At 39.3% G+C, this 18269-nt stretch overlaps 1 protein-coding gene across 6 annotated transcripts in view; it reads left to right on the forward strand.

The window, feature by feature from the left end:
• LOC140730748 (probable methyltransferase TARBP1) overlaps positions 1–18269 on the forward strand; it is a 384497-nt gene that overhangs the window by 148482 nt on the left and 217746 nt on the right. For all 6 annotated transcript variants that reach the window (XR_012099667.1, XR_012099666.1, XR_012099668.1 and 3 more), the window contains exons 16-17: positions 729–990; positions 2022–2204. Coding sequence is in view for 3 of the 6 variants with exons in the window: in XM_073051594.1 (XP_072907695.1) it covers positions 729–990; positions 2022–2204 (445 nt within the window). In the remaining 3 variants the exon portion in view is untranslated. The remainder of the gene's footprint in view (positions 1–728; positions 991–2021; positions 2205–18269) is intronic.

Below are 18269 nucleotides of genomic sequence, written 5' to 3' on the forward strand. Positions count from 1 at the left end.
CACCAAAGACACTCACACACTCCTACAGATGTACAGTGGAGAGCATTGTAACTGGTTGCATCACCATCTGCTGTGCACAGGATCAGATAAAGCTGCAGAAATCTGTGAACTTAGTCAGCTCCATCATGGGCAGTAACCTCCCCAGCATTAAGGATGTCTTCAAAAATAATGCCTCAAAAAGACGACAGTCATCATTAAGGATTTCCATCACCCAGCATATGCCCTCTTCTCATTGCTATCATCAACGAGGTGGTAAAGGAGCCTGAAGACACACACTAAACATTTCAGGGACAGCTTCTTCCCATCAATCATCAATCAAAGTTCTAAATAGATGGTGAACCCATGAACACTACCTCACTATTTTGTGTCTCTTTTTGCACTGCTTACTTAAATTAATTTTAAATATATATATATGCATACTTATGGTGAGGTGAGGACTTCTGTCTGTCAGAGTTGACCATGAATATTGCTTCCTAGCTGTCTAGATACACAAGCGCAGGCAGTACAATATGGAGAGCAAGCTGTTCCCCATGTATTCCTCCACATACATGGAGACCAAAACTGTGCACAGCACACAAGTTGTGGTCTTACTAACACCCTGGCAAAAATTTAAAAGGTGACAGGAGCAGAATATATTTGCTAAAATGCTGAAATGTTTTATAAAATGTTGAATTAGTGTATTACTGCTCCTGGTGTTAAACTGAAGCAATTTTTCTCTGCTCCTTTAGACTTTTAGAGGATGGATCTTCAGCTCAAGGCTGGGGGAAGATATCTGCACAGTATGTCCATGACCAATGGGTCTGCATTTATTTTACCTTGAACAAATCTCTTCCATTGCCTGAGAGTACAGCCAAGAAGAGTGGTGAAGTTTCTTCACATAGTGTAGAAAATGCAACACCCACACTCCACGCCTGTATTGAAGCTCTGAACATAGTTCCAGCAGACCAAGTACTTCCCGTGTTGCAGTGCATGAAGATTCTTGTCAGCAAGGTAAGCAAAATTGTTTATTTATTTAGGGATATAACCTGATAACAGACCATTCTAGCCTAAAGAGGCCGCACTGTCCAATTACATCCTATCGAGTCTGCTTTGACCTTCCATCATGGCTAACTTATAATGACTCTCAACCTCATTCTCCTGAAACCTTTGATCTCATCAAGAACCTATCAACCTTTGCTTTAAATATATCTAATGACTTAGCCTCCACAGCCATCTATGGCAATAAATTCCACAGATTCACCACTCTCTGGCGAAAGCAATTCCTCCTCTTTGTCCTAAAGGGATGTCCCTCTATCTGAAGCTGTGCCCTCCGGTCCAGACTCCCTCACTGTAGGAAGCATTCTCTCCACATACACTCTATCTAGGCCTTTAAATATTCAATAGATTTCAATTATATTCCCCCTCCCCCATTTTTCTAAACTCCAGCGAGTACAGGCCCAGAGCTATCAAACTCACCGAAAATTTAACCCTTTCATTTCTGGAAGCTAGCTCACTCTTTCCTAGATAAGGAGCCCAAAACTGCTCACAATAGTCCAAGTACGGTTTGACCAATGCCCTATAAAGCCTCTTATTTGCCCTTTCATTTGCTTTTATGCTGTCTTTGAATCCCCTTGACACTCACATTTACCTCCTCGTCCTCCCTTTGCTTCTTTGGCATGTGGGAGGAAAGCAGAACATCTGGAGGCAATGTATGCAGAACAAACTCTTTACAGACAGTGCCAGAACTAAACCTGGCTTACAAACATTGTAACAGTGATATGCTACCATGCCACCTACAAATTAGATGTGAGAAATTGTGGGCTTGTTGGTATGAAGACATCTCTGAATTATTCCTGCAAGTTAAACATTGGTTGAATTTCACACCTTGTAGCTACTATATAAATAACGTTAATCTTTCTGGAAATCTTGGCAAAAGTTTGTTTCAACAAGCTCTTAGCAAAGCAGCCTGAAATTCAACTATATTGCTAATTTTCTTTTCAACTGGATTAGTATAGAGGAGAATTTGTTCTTGAATTGTTTAGCTCTCTAGGTCTGAAGAGTCTCTGTGTGTGAAGTCTCTTGACCTAGCTTGGAAGGCAGTGGTGGATCTGAACAACAACCAGCTATGTTTTTGGCCTACTTTAAGTGCTTTCGTACAAATTGCCTTTGACCATCAACTACTTGCAATAGTGGAGGAATGTCCTATTCAACTGAAAGTGAAGGAGGTAAGATTAATATTATCATCTTTGGTATCTGTGAATTAGTACTTTCAAGAGTGGAAGCCATTTGATCTCCATTGGTTGTGGTAGCTCTTTGAAAGCATTTTCTTTTAAAATGTCTTTATTGAATATACTTCCGCTACCTTTTCACTGAGGATATTCCTGGTCTTAACAGCACGTTGTGTCATGCATATGTTCACAATTAGAATCAGAGTCATATTCAGGTTTATTAACACTGACATATATTGTGAAATTTGTGGCAGTAGTACAGTGCATGACATTAATTACTATAAGTTATAAATAAAAAATATAATTAATAAGTTGTGCAAAAGAGGAATAATGAGATGATTCCGCCTTCTTGAGGCAGTATCTTTTGAAGATGCCCTTGAAGGAAAGGGTTTGCTTCGCATCAAATGAATTAAGTTTATGATCTTCACCCAAATGTACTGATCAAATGTGGATTAATTGCGTCTTTAATATCGCAACAATGTCACAATTATTTTCACCCTAGCATAAGGTGGCAGACTTCTAGAATCAACTGTAGAAGCAAGCTATGGTCAGAGTGAGAACCTGTGATGTTCAAGTAATACTTGAATATATTCTTGGAGAGAGAGAGAGAGATTTTAAACAATGTACATTTCACTTTGAAAAGCAGTCAAAAATGCTCAAACTTAAAAATTGAGCCTAGCAATCCATTCAAATTGTTTTAAATTTGAATGTATAGCATTCAGCATCAAATTTAGATGTTGTTTGAGTATGTGACCAGTGCAGACATATAGAGCGGGCAGTGGCTGGTAGACATGTATCAAGTAGGATGCAGTAGTTCCAGATGAAAAACCAGTCGGTAGTTTTAGGTGAATAGTTGTCTGCATGTCTGAATGGACAGTGGTGCAGATGTTGTAGAAGCATTCCTGCACAGGTCTGGAGTAGAGCTTGAAAAAGCAGCCAGTTTTCAATGGGAGTCTTTGATTGGACAGTGGTGCAGGCACAGTAGAAGCGTTCCTGTGCTGGTCCAGAGCAGAACTTGAAAATCCTAGTCTCCATTTAAAAAAAAAAGAGGTACCATCTAGCGGAGTAGTCATCACAGGAGTGGTCTCAGTCAGAACGGTCAGGCTTTGGCGAGAACAGGTGGAGGCGAGGTTCCTCCTTATTCCTTCTTACCTCTGTTCTGCTACCTGTCTGTCCTCTTGTTACAATGCATATCCCTGGATGTTAAACTCCCAGCTATAATCTTCTTTCAGCCCAAATGTAGCGATGTGCACAATGTCATACTTGCCAATTTGTAACTGTGCTACAAGTTCATCTACCTTTCCATATACTGCGTGCATTCAAATAGAACACCTTCAGTCCTGTGTTCACCCTTTTCAATTTTGTCCACCTTTTACATTGCAACTCATTTTGTTGACTGAATTTTGCCCTATCATCAGCCTCTTCTTGCTAGCAGTCTCATAACAGATTGCCTTTGTCTGTAAATCAACTACCCCATCCTCAACCCCAGTTCCCATCTCCCTGCCAAACTAGTTTAAACCCTCCCAAATAGGTCTAGCAAACCTGCCCGCAAAGATATTGGACCTCCTCGGGTTTAGATGCAACCCATCCATTTTGTACAGGTTGTAGCTTCTGCAGAATAGATCCTAATGATCCACAAATTTGAACCCCTTCCACCTGCATCAGTTCCTCTGCCACATCATCAGCTGCCGTATCATCCTACAAACCTCATTTCCAGAAGAGTTGGGATATTTTCCAAAATGCAATAAAAACAATTATCTGTGATATGTTAATTCACGTGAACCTTTATTTAACTGACAAAAGTACAAAGAAAAGATTTTCAATAGTTTTACTGACCAACTTAATCGTATTTTGTAAATATACACAAATTTAGAATTTGATGGCTACAACACACTCAACAAAAGTTGGGACAGAGTTAAAATAAGATTGAAAAGTGCACAAAATATTCAAGTAACACTGGTTTGGAAGACTCCACATTAAGCAGGCCAATTGGTAGCAGGTGAGGTATCATGGCTGGGTATAAAAGTAGCATCCATCAAAGGCTCAGTCTTTGCAAGCAAGGATGGGTCTTGGCTCACCCCTTTGTACCAAAATTCGTGAGAGAATTGTTAGTTCAAAAGGAACATTTCCCAATGCAAGATTGCAGAGAATTTAGGTCTTTCAACATCTACAGTACATAATATTATGAAAAGGTTCAGAGAATTCAGAGACATTTCAGTGTGTAAAGGGCAAGGTCAGAAACCACTGTTGAATGGGCGTGATCTTCGAGCCCTCAGGCGGCACTGCCTAAGAAACCGTCATGCTACTGTGATAATTATAGCCACCTGAGCTCGGAAGTACTTCGGAAAACCATTGTCACTTAACACAGTCTGTCGCTGCATCCAGAAATGCAACTTGAAACTGTATTACGCAAGGAGGAAGCCATATATCAACTCTATGCAGAAATGCCGGCGAGTTCTCTGGGCCTGAGCTCATCTCAGATGGACCGAAAGACTGTGGAACCGTGTGCTGTGTTTAGATGAGTCCACATTTCAGCTAGTTTTCGGAAAAAACGGGCGTCGAGTTCTCCATGCCAAAGATGAAAACAACCATCCTGATTGTTATCAGCGAAAGGTGCAAAAGCCAGCATCTGTGATGGTATGGGGGTGCGTCAGTGCCCACGGCATGAGTGAGTTGCATGTATGTGAAGGTACCATTGACTCTGAGACGTATATTAGGATGTTAGAGAGACATGTTGCCATCAAGGTGACGTCTGCTTATTTCAGCGGGACAATGCCAGACCACATTCTGCACGGGCTACAACAGCGTGGCTGCCAGCCTGCTGCCAGTCCAGATCTATCTCCTATTGAAAATATATGGCGCATCATGAAGAGGAGAATCAGACAATGGAGACCACGGACTGTTGAGCAGCTGAAGTCTTATATCAAGCAAGAATGGAGAAAATTTCCAATTGCAAATCTACTACAATTAGTATCCTCCGTTCCAAAATGATTAAAAAGTGTTATTAAAAGGAAAGGTGATGTAACACAATGGTAAACATACCTCTGTCCCAACTTTTGTTGAGGGTGTTGCAGCCATCACATTCTAAATTTGTGTATATTTACAAAATACAATTAAGTTGGTTAGTAAAACTATTGAAAATCTTTCCATTGTACTTTTGTCAGTTAAATAAAGGTTCACGTGAATTAACATATCACAGATTTTTGTTTTTATTGCATTTTGGAAAATATCCCAACTTTTCTGGAAATGGGGTTTGTATTTTACCCTCACTGGCACGTGGCACAGGCAGCAATCCAGGGATTACTACCCTGGAGGTCCTGTTTCTCAACTTTCTACCTAGCTCTCTAAAATCTGTCTTCAGGACCTCCTCACCTTGTCTACCTATGTCATTGGTGCCAATATGCACCAAGACATCTGGCTGGTCACTTTGCTCTTGAGAATGCCCTGGACTCAATCCAAGACATCCTTGACCGTGGTACCTGGGAGGCAACATTCCAGCCGATGTCTCAAATGCACCCACAGAACCTCATTTCTGTTCGTCTGATTACGGAATCTTCTAGCAACACTGCAGTTCTCTGCACTTCTCTGCTCTTCTGAGCCACAGCACCAGGCTCAATGACAGAGACCCAGTCACTGCTTCTCCCTCTGGTAGATGGCCCCCCCCCAACATTATCTGAAGTTGTATAATTATTATGGAGGAGAACGGCCCCAGGTGTACTCTGTAGAGTCTGTGCATTCCCCATCCTTCTCCTGACAGTCACCCAGTTACCTGTCTCCTGCAACCTAGGGGTGACTACCTCCCTGTAGCTCCTGTCTATTACCTCCTCATTCTCCTGTATGATTTGAAGGTCATCGAGTTGCAGCTCCAGTTCCTTAACACGTTCTCTTAGAAGATGCAGCTCGGTGCACCTGGTGCAGATGTGTTTATCCAACTTCCCACATGTCACACACAGTACAAAACACTGCCCCTGGAGCCATTCTCACTGCAGTACTATGTCTTAACAAACCAGGAATGAAGAAATGAGAACAAAAAGAGAAAGGTGCCAGATACTTCACAACTTTATCTTGCTTAAGCCTGATGAACCAAAGCCAAAGTCTGGCTCACTGAAAGGAATGGCCATCCCGCTCCGCTATCACCTGTGTTACTTTATTTGCCCTTTCTAATGAATCCTTCTCTGTAGAGTTGGTAGCCACAGAACTATCTGTATTTTCTGTCTTCTATGTGCAAAGACGAGGGCTCCAGCCACAGTGTCGCCTGTTTACAGCTGCTGGGAAAGAGGCCTCGGAGCCGGTGCGCTCAAGTGGGGGCTGCGTGTAGTGGCGTCTGGACTGGAGTCAGTGCTGCCCCCCGCCCCAGTGTTCGCTCGGCAAAAGACAAGCTCTGTTGTGGTCGTCTGCAGATTTGGTGGCGTTGTATGGTTTGAGTTTAGACTCTTTTGTAGAGTGGCCGTATCTTTCTATCTTATGTATGCTAGGTGTGCTTTGTGCAGTGTGTGTCTGTTGGTACCGTGACCCCAGAGTAATGCTGTATCATTTAGCTGTATTCATGAGTATTCATGTATGGTTGACTGACAATTTAAGTTGAATTGAATTGAGCTTAGTCATGAGTAGAGTGGGGGGCTAAGCACACAGACTTGTGGTGTACCTGTGCTGAAGGAGATTATGGAAGTGTTTGTTGCCAATCCAAATTGACTGGGGTCTACAAGTGAGGAAATTAAAGAACCAATAGCACAAGGAAGTATTGAGGTCAAGGCCTTGGGGCTTATAGATTAGTTTTGAGGGGATGATGGTAATGAATGCTGAACATCCTGAAGTATGCATCTTTGCTGTCAAGATGTTCCAGAGTTGAGTGAAGAGCCACTGAGATGGCATCTGCTGTGGACCTGTGCTCTGGTAGGCAAATTGGAGCAGATCCAAGTCGCTTCTCAGGCAGGAGTTGATAAGTTTCATCACCAACTTCTCAAAACATCTAATCACTATGGATGTAAATACTACAGGATGATATTCTTTGAAGCAGGTTTCCATGTTCTTCTTGGGCACCGTATAATTGAAGCCTGCTTGAAGCAGGTGGGTACCTCAGGCTGCTGGAGTGAGAAGTTAAAGACCTCAGTGAACACTCCAGCCAGTTGATCAGCCCAGGTCTTTAGTACTTGGCCAGGTACCCCATCTGGACCGGATGCTGTCTATGAGCTCACTCTCCTGAAAGCTGCTTGTACATTGGTCTCAGAGAAGGAAATCACAAGGTGATCGAAGATTGTGGGAGTCTGTGATGGTTCCTCCATGTTTTGATGGTCAAAGCAAGCATAGAAGGCATTAAGCTCATGTGGAAACAAAGCCCTGTTGTTACCTATGTCGCTTAATTTAACCTTATAAGAAGTGATAGTATTCAAGCTCTGCCACAATTGTCAATCAGCCTTCGTTGATTCAAGTTTAGTCCGAATTGCCACTTGGCCCTTGAGATGGCTTTCCAGAGTCCTTACCTGGACCCCTTGTAACTTCCTTGGTCACCACACTTGAAACTGTTTGATCTGGCCCTCCGCAGATTCTGGAACTCACGGATCATCTGGGGCTTTTGGTTTTGGAATACTCTGAATGATTTTGTGGGGATACACTTGTCTATAACTATTTTAATAAAGTCCATTATAACCATGGTGTATTCATTCAGGTCCACAGATGAGTCCTTGAACTAACTTGAAGCAATCCAGTAGCCGCTCTTCTGTCTCCCGTGACCACCTCTAACCTCTCGAGCTTTGCTCTTTTGTCTCTGTCTGTATGCAGGTAGGAGGACAGCCAGATTTACTGAAATGTGGTCTGGACATGGAACGGTAGGCATCCCTTATCTTAGTGTAACAAAGGTCTTGTGTGTTGTGACATCTGGTGCTACAGGTTATATGCTGATAGTAATTGGGCAGGGTTTTCTTCAAACAAGCCTGGCTGAAGTCCCCGTCTATGAGTTGAAATGTGTCAGGATGGACTGTTTCGTGTTTGGAGACAGCATCATGCCGTATCATGCGCTTGATTATAGTTGGCTACTGTGGTAAGTAAACTGCGGTCAGGATGGTGGAGGAGAACTCCCTTGGTAAATAGAGTGAATGGCATTTGACTATTAGGTGTTCAAGGTCAGTGGAACATGAGTTTGAGAAAGCTGCTACATTGGAGTACCACCAAGAGTTTATCATGAAACACACACTTCCACCTTTTGCCTTTTCCAAATCAACAGTTCGGTACACCTTGTGAATGAGAAGTGTTCAGTTCTGATCATCATATCTGGCAAACTGGGAGCAAGCCATGTTTTGTTCACACATCAAATACAAAACTCTCTCATTTCCCTCCAATACAGTAATCTTGCCCTCAGGTCCTCCACGCACTTTTGGTAACAAAGTACTGGGTAGAGGGATCTCATTCCTCTGTGTTTCAGCTTGGCTTGAAGATCCCCCACTCTTGCCTTGCTTCTGAACATGATGATGAACCTTCATCTGCTTAAAGGTGTCATACCTGATTGCTTGAGAGTTAAGTTGCCAGGTCCTTCAGAAGATCATGAAGTGTGTAGATCATTAAGTTGTTATAAAAGTTAATTGCATAAAGGGAAATTGTACGCTGCAGATCGCAGTGACAGTAATTCAAAGGAGGTATATTTAGAAGTATTGTAGTAGCCTGCAGAACATCGCCATGGTTCATCAGCACTATCTTGACCATGTTCTTTTAGAAATAACAATCCTTTGAATGAGATAATTCTTTGCAATGGTGGATGCCTTGAAGGTTTTTAAACAGATACTTTCTCCTTATACCTGTTATTCAAGACTACACTCAGAACTACTAAGTGTATATTCATAGTCATCTCCTGTTGTAGCCCATCCACTTCAAGGTTCAACACGTTGTGCATTCAGATGCTTTTCTGCACTGTCATAATGTGTGATTATTCGAGTTACTGCTACCTTTTTGTCAACTTGAACCAACCTGGGCATTCTTCTCTGACCAAAAACAAGGCATTTTCACCCACTGTACTGCTGCTCACTAGATTTTTTTTGTTTATTGCATCATTGTCTGTAAACTCTAGAGACTGTAGTGCCTGAAAATCCCAGGAGATCAGTAGCTTCTGAAATACTCAAATCACCCCATCTGGCACCAACAATCATCAAAGTCAAAGTCACCTAGATTACATTTCTTGGTGTGAACAACAACTGAACCTCTTGACCATGTCTGCTTGCTTTTATGTATTGAGTTGCTGCCACATGGAGGTCTGTTTAGATGTTTGCATTAATAAGCAAGTGTACCGAATAATGTGGCCAATTAATTATGTTGAAGGCGTGAATTAGATAGCAATAGCTGGTGACAGCTATATATATCCATCGGCAATTGTCTGTCAATCGATTAGTGCCAATCTTCGATTACTCGGTTATGAATACTGTATAAGCAAGTTTTCAGATAGCCAGGCTCTAGAGAAGGATGGCTTGAATCTCAAGGGAACCAGTTTAGCTCTGAGAGTGTGTAAATGTATCAGTGGCAGTGTGCAAATTGATTTACATGCTTTTAGGAAGCATTAGTGCTTTGATTTGGCAGTCCCAACAGCGAAAAGTCTCTCATTTAAGGCCAGATGTTTTCCTACAGAACCAGAGTCAGAATCAGGTTTATTATCACTGGCATGTGATGTGAAATTTGTTAATTTAGCAGCAGCAGTTCAATGCAATACATAATATAGCAGAGTGAGAGAAAATAATAATATTAATAATAAATAAAATAAAACATAATAAATAAACAAGTAAATCAGTTCATGTATATTGAATAGATTATTAAAAATGTGCAAAAATAGAAATACTGTACTGTATATTAAAAAAGTGAGGCAGTGTCCAAAGCTTTAAAGTTAATTATACATAGCAGGAAAAAAACAAAAAACAAAATAATAATAATAATAAATAAATAAATGACAGTGTACATATATTGAATAGATTAAAAGTCATGCAAAAAAACAGAAATACTATATATGAAAAAAGTGAGATAGTGTTCTTGGTTCAATGTCCATTTAGGAATCAGATGGCAGAGGGGAAGAAGTTGTTCCTGAATCGCTGTGTGTGCCTTCAGGCTTCTGTACCTCCTACCTGTCACGGAAAAAATACCTGGACTTGGAGGGAGAGTGCCATAGAAAAATCCTTTATTTATCACATGATACCATGGGGAGCCCAAGCACCTAAAAGCGGGATCTTGGAACTCCAGTTTACAATAAAGTACACTCTTATTTATACCTCAAGTGTACGTGACAAGAAGCATCTAGCCATAAGGAGGAATTTAGACTGTAATTCTACAGAATAATGAAGTATACAGTATGTCCTTGAACAGTTACAGTTATACGTTTGCTTAAGTGTCAGTTCCAGACAAGTATATCAGGCTTGCTCGATCACAGACATGTGACAATCCACAGAACAAAGCAGCATAGACATAACTATTCCCACATCCCATCTACAGCGCACATTTCAATCACGCAGTGTACCTAAGTCACAGATAATTGATTCCAGTTTTGAATTCACACTCTTTATTTTTGAAAAAAAATCATGAACCCCTTAACGTCTTTCACAGTGTCTTAGTATTTTTCTTCCACACTACCTGATGGTAACAGTGAGAAAAGGGCATGCCCTGTATGCTGGAGGTCCTTAATAATGGACGCTGTCTTTCTGAGACACTGCTCCCTGAAGATGTCCTGGGTTCTTCGTAGGAAGAAAACATTATTTCAAGCTAGTCTAGTGAGCAGCTTACATTGCTTTTAGTATGGCATATTGAATCAATAGCCCATGTTAGTATTTTGTGACTTGGGGGAAAAAGTATTTCCTCTTGTAGGAAAAGTTATGTTGTCTCTATTTGGGCAGTTAGCCTAACACTTCACAGCACCAGCGACTCGGGTTCAATTCTCACCTCTCTCTGTAAGAATTTTGTACATTTTTCATGTGGCCATGTGGGTTTCCGCCAGGTACTGCAGTTTTCTCCCACATCACAAAGACTTGTGGGTTCATAGGTTAATTGGTCACATTGGTGTAATTGGGTGTCACTGATTCGTTGGGCTGGAAGGGCTTGTTACTGAGCTGTATCTCTAATAGATATTGTAATTGGCAGAGATGAAGACAGCATCCTCCTATTTTGTGCAAGTTATTGAAAGTCTCCTGATATTATTCTGAAGTTTTTGTGTTTAGTAGTTAAATTATGACAGCTCTCAGGACAAATTTCATCACAAGAAAGACTTGTCATCTTTTCCTAGATGATAAAAATTACACATTGAAGTTGTGCAATTAGATTCTGCTAGTTTTCACAAAATGTTATCTGAGATATGGGCACAGGAGATACTGCAGATGCTGGAAATCCAGAGTAACACACACACAATGCTGGAGGGACTCAGCAGGTCAAGTAGCATCTGTGGAGGGAAATAAAGAGTCAGTGTTTCAGGCCGAGACCCTTCATCAGGATCTGAGATCTGGTGTTGGTTTCACAGTATTTATTTGTTCATTACAGAATTATAAATATCAATTACACATTTCTGCTTTTACTGGGGAATATTTGAGTGTGTATTTTTTTTTCATAAATTAGCTTTCAACATGACCTAATTTTCTTCTAGCGACTGCTGTTGAATTACTCACTTACTTGGTTATTGACTTACATCTAGTTTATTCTGTAGAGAGTCTGTAATAACATTTTCATTATATTATAATTTTGATTTCACTGCTCATTTTTACTGACCTCTAATCTTTTTAACTAATGATCGTTTCATCTAAACTTGATATAAAGCAGAATAAATTATTGCAATTTAATTTTCCATTTATTTCTGTTGTGGTATACGATTTTCTTTGCAATTAATATATTTATTTATCTAGTTTTTGTTTTTTCATATTAATGTTTCATATTTACATGATGAAATTTTGCTGTCATGTTTCCTTCAGTCTGCTCAAAGTTGATTTATTCACATTTCTGCTCTTAGTTCATTAATTTGTACTCAATAGAACTATTGATAACCACTTCATGTTTTTACTACCATACAGCACACTTTGCAGTAGCTTTGATCTCAACAAACACTTAAGTCTTTATTGTAATTTCTATATAAGGTTATTGTAATATTTCTTTGAGTATTTCAGGTTTCCAGCATATGTTGTAGTTTGGTTTTTATGATGTGGCATTGTTGTGAGGCATATATTCCTAGTAAAGCCATTTCAATGCAAAATAAAATAGTATCATATAAGATATATGGTACAGAACTAGACCACTCTATCCAACAAGTCCATGCTTGTTTGTGCTCCTCACAAGCCACCAGAGTCCTCCTTCATAATCTTGCACAGTTCCACCTTCCTTAGAGGTACGGCTATATCGTGCTCTGTGAATATTTGGTTCTCACCACTCTTTGAGTAAAGTTTCTGAATTACCTTTCTTATATATTTTGGTGACGGCCTTATAAAGATTATCTCTAGCATTAGAAACATTCTATCTACATCATCACTATCAAAATGTTTCATAATTTTGAAGACCTCTGTTAAGTCAATTCTTTCTCATCTTATGTTCTCAAGCATAAAGAGATCACCTGTTCATCTTTTTCTGGTAAGTATACTCTCATCCTTGCAGCCTTCACTGCTACAATCTCTTACAGAACATGTTGACCAGAAATGCATGCAGTACTTATGAACTGACCAAGGGATTTGATAGGGATTTGGCATCTTTCAATTCTGTCCCTCTAAAAGGCATAAGCAGAAAATGCTGCAAATATACAGCAAGTCAGACAGTGTCCGTGAGGAAAGAGAAGCAGGGCTAATGTTATCTTTGGGCACAACTACACATACCACTTCAACTCAGTGACTAGGAGCCACTGAATTCAACATGGAGAAATGATAATCCCATTCACCAATGAGATGACCTGCCCTGCCATATCTGAGACTCTATTTAGTTATAGTTGATTTTTTTGATAACCCTACAATGAAAGAAAAACTGGCTGTCATCCTCATGACTCTCATAATTTAGAGTCACAAAGATATCTTGCTTTCTACCACCACTTCATTGGCCATCTACCAGTTTTTTTTTACTACTTACTTCTCATGATATCTATCAGATCAATTCCTCAGCTTTCTTCACTCCAGGTAGAGCAATTCTAGCCTATCCAATCTCTCCCCATAACCCCAGTCCTCCAATGTGGGCAACGTTCTGGTTAAACACCTCTCCACTCTCTCCAACATAATCACATCCTTCCTCTAGCATGGGAACCATATTGCAAATGTGGCCTAACTAGTGCTTTGCTATGTTGTCCGACTTCCCAAGATGCCCTTTTCACCACCCTATTGACCGTTGTTGCCACTTTCAGAGTAACATGGCCTTGGACTCCCAAGATCTCTCTTACCACCAAAATTTGTAGTTTTGCTAAATGAAGACAATGATGGAAAAGCAGTACAAACATCATACTGCAAAATACTCCATCAAAAAAAATTGTAACTCTAAATATATACATGTTCCTACACTGTGAATAAATTATTTTTCAGCACAGATATGAATATATTCCTTTTGTGTCTTAACTCTAATTAGCAGCTATTTTTTATGTGTTAACTGTCCCCAATTATAAAATAACAACAAACTTTAGTGGACTGAGATACACTTCAGTACTGATCACATAGAGAATCAGAGAGACATAATCTAGTCCACAGCAACCATCAGGCATTCATTTTACACTAATCCTACCTTCATGCGATTTTTTTTATTCACTCCACATTCACATTAACTATTTCACACCGCACCTAATTCTACCATACATACAAACAATAAGCCAGTTTTACAGTGGTCAATTTGGCTACTAATCAATATTCAACATGGGAGGAAATCAGATCAGAATAAGACCATTAAACATTGGAGCAGAATTAGGCCATTCGGCCCATCAGTCTGCTCTGCCATTCAATCATGGCTGATTCAATTTTCCTCTCAGCCCCAATCTCCTTCCTTCTCCCCATACCCATTCATGCCCTGACCAGTCAACAATCTTTTTTTAATATTATTTATTTATTGAATTTTAGAAATTACAAGAATAAATGTAATAATGAAATGGTAAGAAAAGTGATATTAACCCTCCCCCCTCCCCTTAACCCTCCCCCCTTAATCCTTATCTAAAGAAAGAAAAAAAAAAGAAAGAAAGAAAGAAAAGAAAAGAAAGATTGCCTGGATATTGGAGGGTCCCCACATGTTCCATGGAGTTCAAAATAATTTTGATATTTATTTTCACTTTCCCCAATTACTTTAATTTTATCTTCAAAGGACCTATGTATCTAATCCTATCTTTCGTAAGTATGGTGACCAAATTTTCAAAAATATCTCATATTCATTTCTTAAATTATACGTAATTTTTTCAAATGGAATACAACTATGTATTTCATTATTCCAACGATCCATAGTTAAATTTAAATCAGATTTCCAAGTAACTGCAATACCTTTTTTGGCTACTGCCAAAGCAATTTTTATAAATTTTTTCTGATACTTATTCAATTTAAATTTCGTTATTGTCCCTTCAATGTCTCCTAATAAAAATAGCAATGGACTATGTGGAAGTTGTACTCCAATAATTTGTTCCAATAAAAATCTTAAATTAATCCAAAATGGTTGAATTTTAGAACAAGACCAAATAGAATGTAAAAAAGTACCAATTTCTTGTTTACATTGAAAACATTGGTCAGACATATTTGAAAGCAAATTAGTCATTCATAATACCTTGGGAACTCTTTAAAATTCTCCATGTTGCTATGAGTCTCTCCCCAACCATCCAGGCGGAAAAGAAGAAAGATATAAAAAAGATAACTAATATATAAGAAAAAAAAACAAAATACCCCCCCCCCACTAATGTTGCGAATAAAAAGAACACAACATTACCCTCTCCCCCATTTTACGGGTCATGACAATCGCCATGATTGTACACGTGAAACTCGCAGCCGTCGATCAGGAGCTCCTCCAGCTCCCCCACAAAAAGAAAGAAAAAAAAACATATATATATATTAATGAAGAAAAAAAAAGAAAATAATTAATATCTCTACTTCCAATTAATTCTCTTCGACTATTTTTTCTTTATAAATGTCCATCAAATCCAACCTTATTTCAATCTTCATCATAAGTCCATTTCATTTCTATAATTCATTAGTCCTCTTCATGAACATCGGGTAGTTCTTGTACAAATTTCTCCGCTTTCCGGTAGTCAACAAAAAAACTTCTTTCTCCATTTTCCAGAAAAATTATCAATTTTGCTGGGTAACTCAATAAAAATTTATAACCCTTTTCCCATAAAGATTTTTTCACTGGATTAAATTATTTCCGCCTCTTCAGAAGATCGTAACTTATGTCTGGGTAAAAAAAAAACTCTTTTCCCTTTTATTATCAATGGCCCTTTTCTCTCTTTGGCACCCTGAGTAGCTGCCTTCAAGATCATTTCTTTATCTTGCTATCTTAAGCATTTTATCAAAATTGATCTTGGATTTTGATCTTGTTGAGATCTTGGTCTTAAAACTCTATGTGCTCTTTCAATTTCAATTACTTGACTTCCTTCTTCCATTTCCAAAATTTTCGGAATCCAATCTTGAAAGAATTTTATTGGATTTTCTCCCTCTGTACCTTCCTTAAGACCAACAATTTTAATATTATTTCGTCTACTAGAGTTCTCAAGCGCATCCATTTTTTCAAGCATCCGTTTTCTTTTTGCTATCCAGACAGAATTATCATTTTCTATTTTTTCTATTCTTTCAGTATTTTCTTCCACTTTTACTTCCATCTCTTTAACTTCCTTCTCCATCTTTTTTTGTTTTTCCACCACATTATCAAGTGTATTCTGTATCCTTTTTATATCTGTTCTTATAGCTTTTAATTCATTCGTCATGTCTATTCTTATAGCTTTTAATTCCTTCGTCATATCTGTTCTTGTAACTTTTGATTCTTTCATCATATCTACTCTTATAGATTTTAATTCATTCGTTATATATCTCAGGATATCTTTTATGTCTCCTTTAATCTCTTTCTTCTTTTCCTTTTCTTCCTCCTCCGAATTTCCCAAAGAGTCTGTGTCTCCTTCCGATTCCGATCCAATTTCACTTCCAGCCGTAGTTAGGCTTTGTAGTTCTGTTGATATCTTCCCATAGATACTTTCGTGCATGCGTTCCTTCCATTTCTTCTTAGAGACCGACGACATTGCTACAGCTTCCTTCCCCTCATCATCAGAAGTACCATGCACTTCGCCGGGAGGAGATCCAACTTGAGTCCGATGCTTCACCGAAGCGGTTAGGCCTTTTTCCCCACCGATTTGCGCAGTCTTCGAAGTAATAGCTTTCTTCTGTTTCAGTTTAGGAGCCATATCAAAAGATATTCCGGAGTTGCTTATAAGTAATTTCTAATAGATATTAGTTAACTCTTCTTCATTTAAACCCTATTTCATTACTTTTTACGAGGGAGCTGGATTTCCAACGTCTCGACCCTACGTCATCACGTGATGTCCCCCACCAGTCAACAATCTATCAACCTCTCCCTTAAATATACATAAAGACTTGGCCTCAACAGCAAAGAATTCCACAAATTCACCACCTTCTGGCTAAAAAAAAATGCCTCCACATCTCTGCTTTAAATGGACACCCTTTTATCCTGAGGCTGTGCCCTCTTGTTCTAGACTCCATGTCCTAGACTATCATGGGAAATATCCTTTCCACATTTACTACCAAAGTGCAGGATCATGCATTTTCCAAAATTGTATTTCATGTACTACTTTCTTGCCCATTCTTCTAATCTGTCTAAGTCCACTGCATCCTACCTGTTTCCTCAATGCTTCCTGCCCCTCCACCAGTCTTAGTATCATCTGCAAACTCGGCAACAAAGCTATCTATTCTATCATCTAAATAATTAATAAGCATAAAAAGAAATGGTCCCAACACTGATCCCTGTGGATCACCAACTAGTCATTGACAGCCAACCAAAAATGGACCCTTTTATTCCCACTCGCTACTTCCTACCAATCAGCCAGTGCTCTAACCGTGCCAGTAACTTTCCTGTAATGCCATGGGCTCTTAACTTGGTAAGCAGCCGCATGAGTGGCACCTTGTCAAAGGCCTTCTGAGAATCCAAGAATACAATATCCATTGTATCCCCTTTAGCTATCCTACTTGTAATCTCCTCAAAGAATTTCCAATAGGTTCATCAGGTAAGATTTTCCCTTAAGGAAACCATGTTGATTTTGTCCTATCTTGTCCAGTGCCTCCAAGTACTCCATAACCTCATCCTTAATGATTGACTCCAACATCTTCCCAACCACTGAGGTCAGGCTAACTGGTCTATAATTTCCTTTCTCCTGCCTTCCTTCTTTCTTAAACAGTGGAGTGATGTTTGCAAATTTACAGTCCTTTGGCACTACACCAGAGTCCAATGATTTTTGGAAGATCATTACTAATGCTTCCACAATCTCTACTGCTACCTTTTTCAGAACCGTAGGGTACAGTTCCTCTGGTCCGAGTGATTTATGTAGCCTTAGATCTTTTAGCATTTTGAGCACCCACTTTTCTCACCTCTCACACTACAACATCTAGTTCATCTGCCATCTCCTTATCCCTCATTATTTCTCTGGCCTCATTTTCTAGCAGTCCTTTATCCACTCTCATCTGTCTTTTTTACATACTTGAAAAAGCTTTTACTTTCCACTTTGATATTGTTTGCTAGCTTGCTTTCATATTTCATAACGTCTGAGATCGTAGATCTAAAACAAGAGGACAAAGGGTTATGGTGAGAGGAATTAGTTTTAGAGGGAATCTAATGGATATTACAAAGAGCGCTGTTGATACAGGGAATATTATTCCAGAGGAGGTGATAGAATCGGAGGCTTTCCAGAGACATATGGACAAGCATTTTCGTAGGCCAGGCATATGTTCCTAATTTGGGCGGATAGGATTTTTTTCAATGGGCAGACGGTTTACTTTGTGGAATCTTTGACCATAACATCTGATTTTTCATCATGACTATGTACTGAAAATCAACAAAACCGGGGATGCTGGAGATCTGAAGCCAAAACAGAAAATGATGAAAATACTCAGCATGTAA

This window comes from Hemitrygon akajei, chromosome 7 (genome assembly GCF_048418815.1).
Source record: "Hemitrygon akajei chromosome 7, sHemAka1.3, whole genome shotgun sequence".
In the NCBI taxonomy this organism is placed as follows: Eukaryota; Metazoa; Chordata; class Chondrichthyes; order Myliobatiformes; family Dasyatidae; genus Hemitrygon; species Hemitrygon akajei.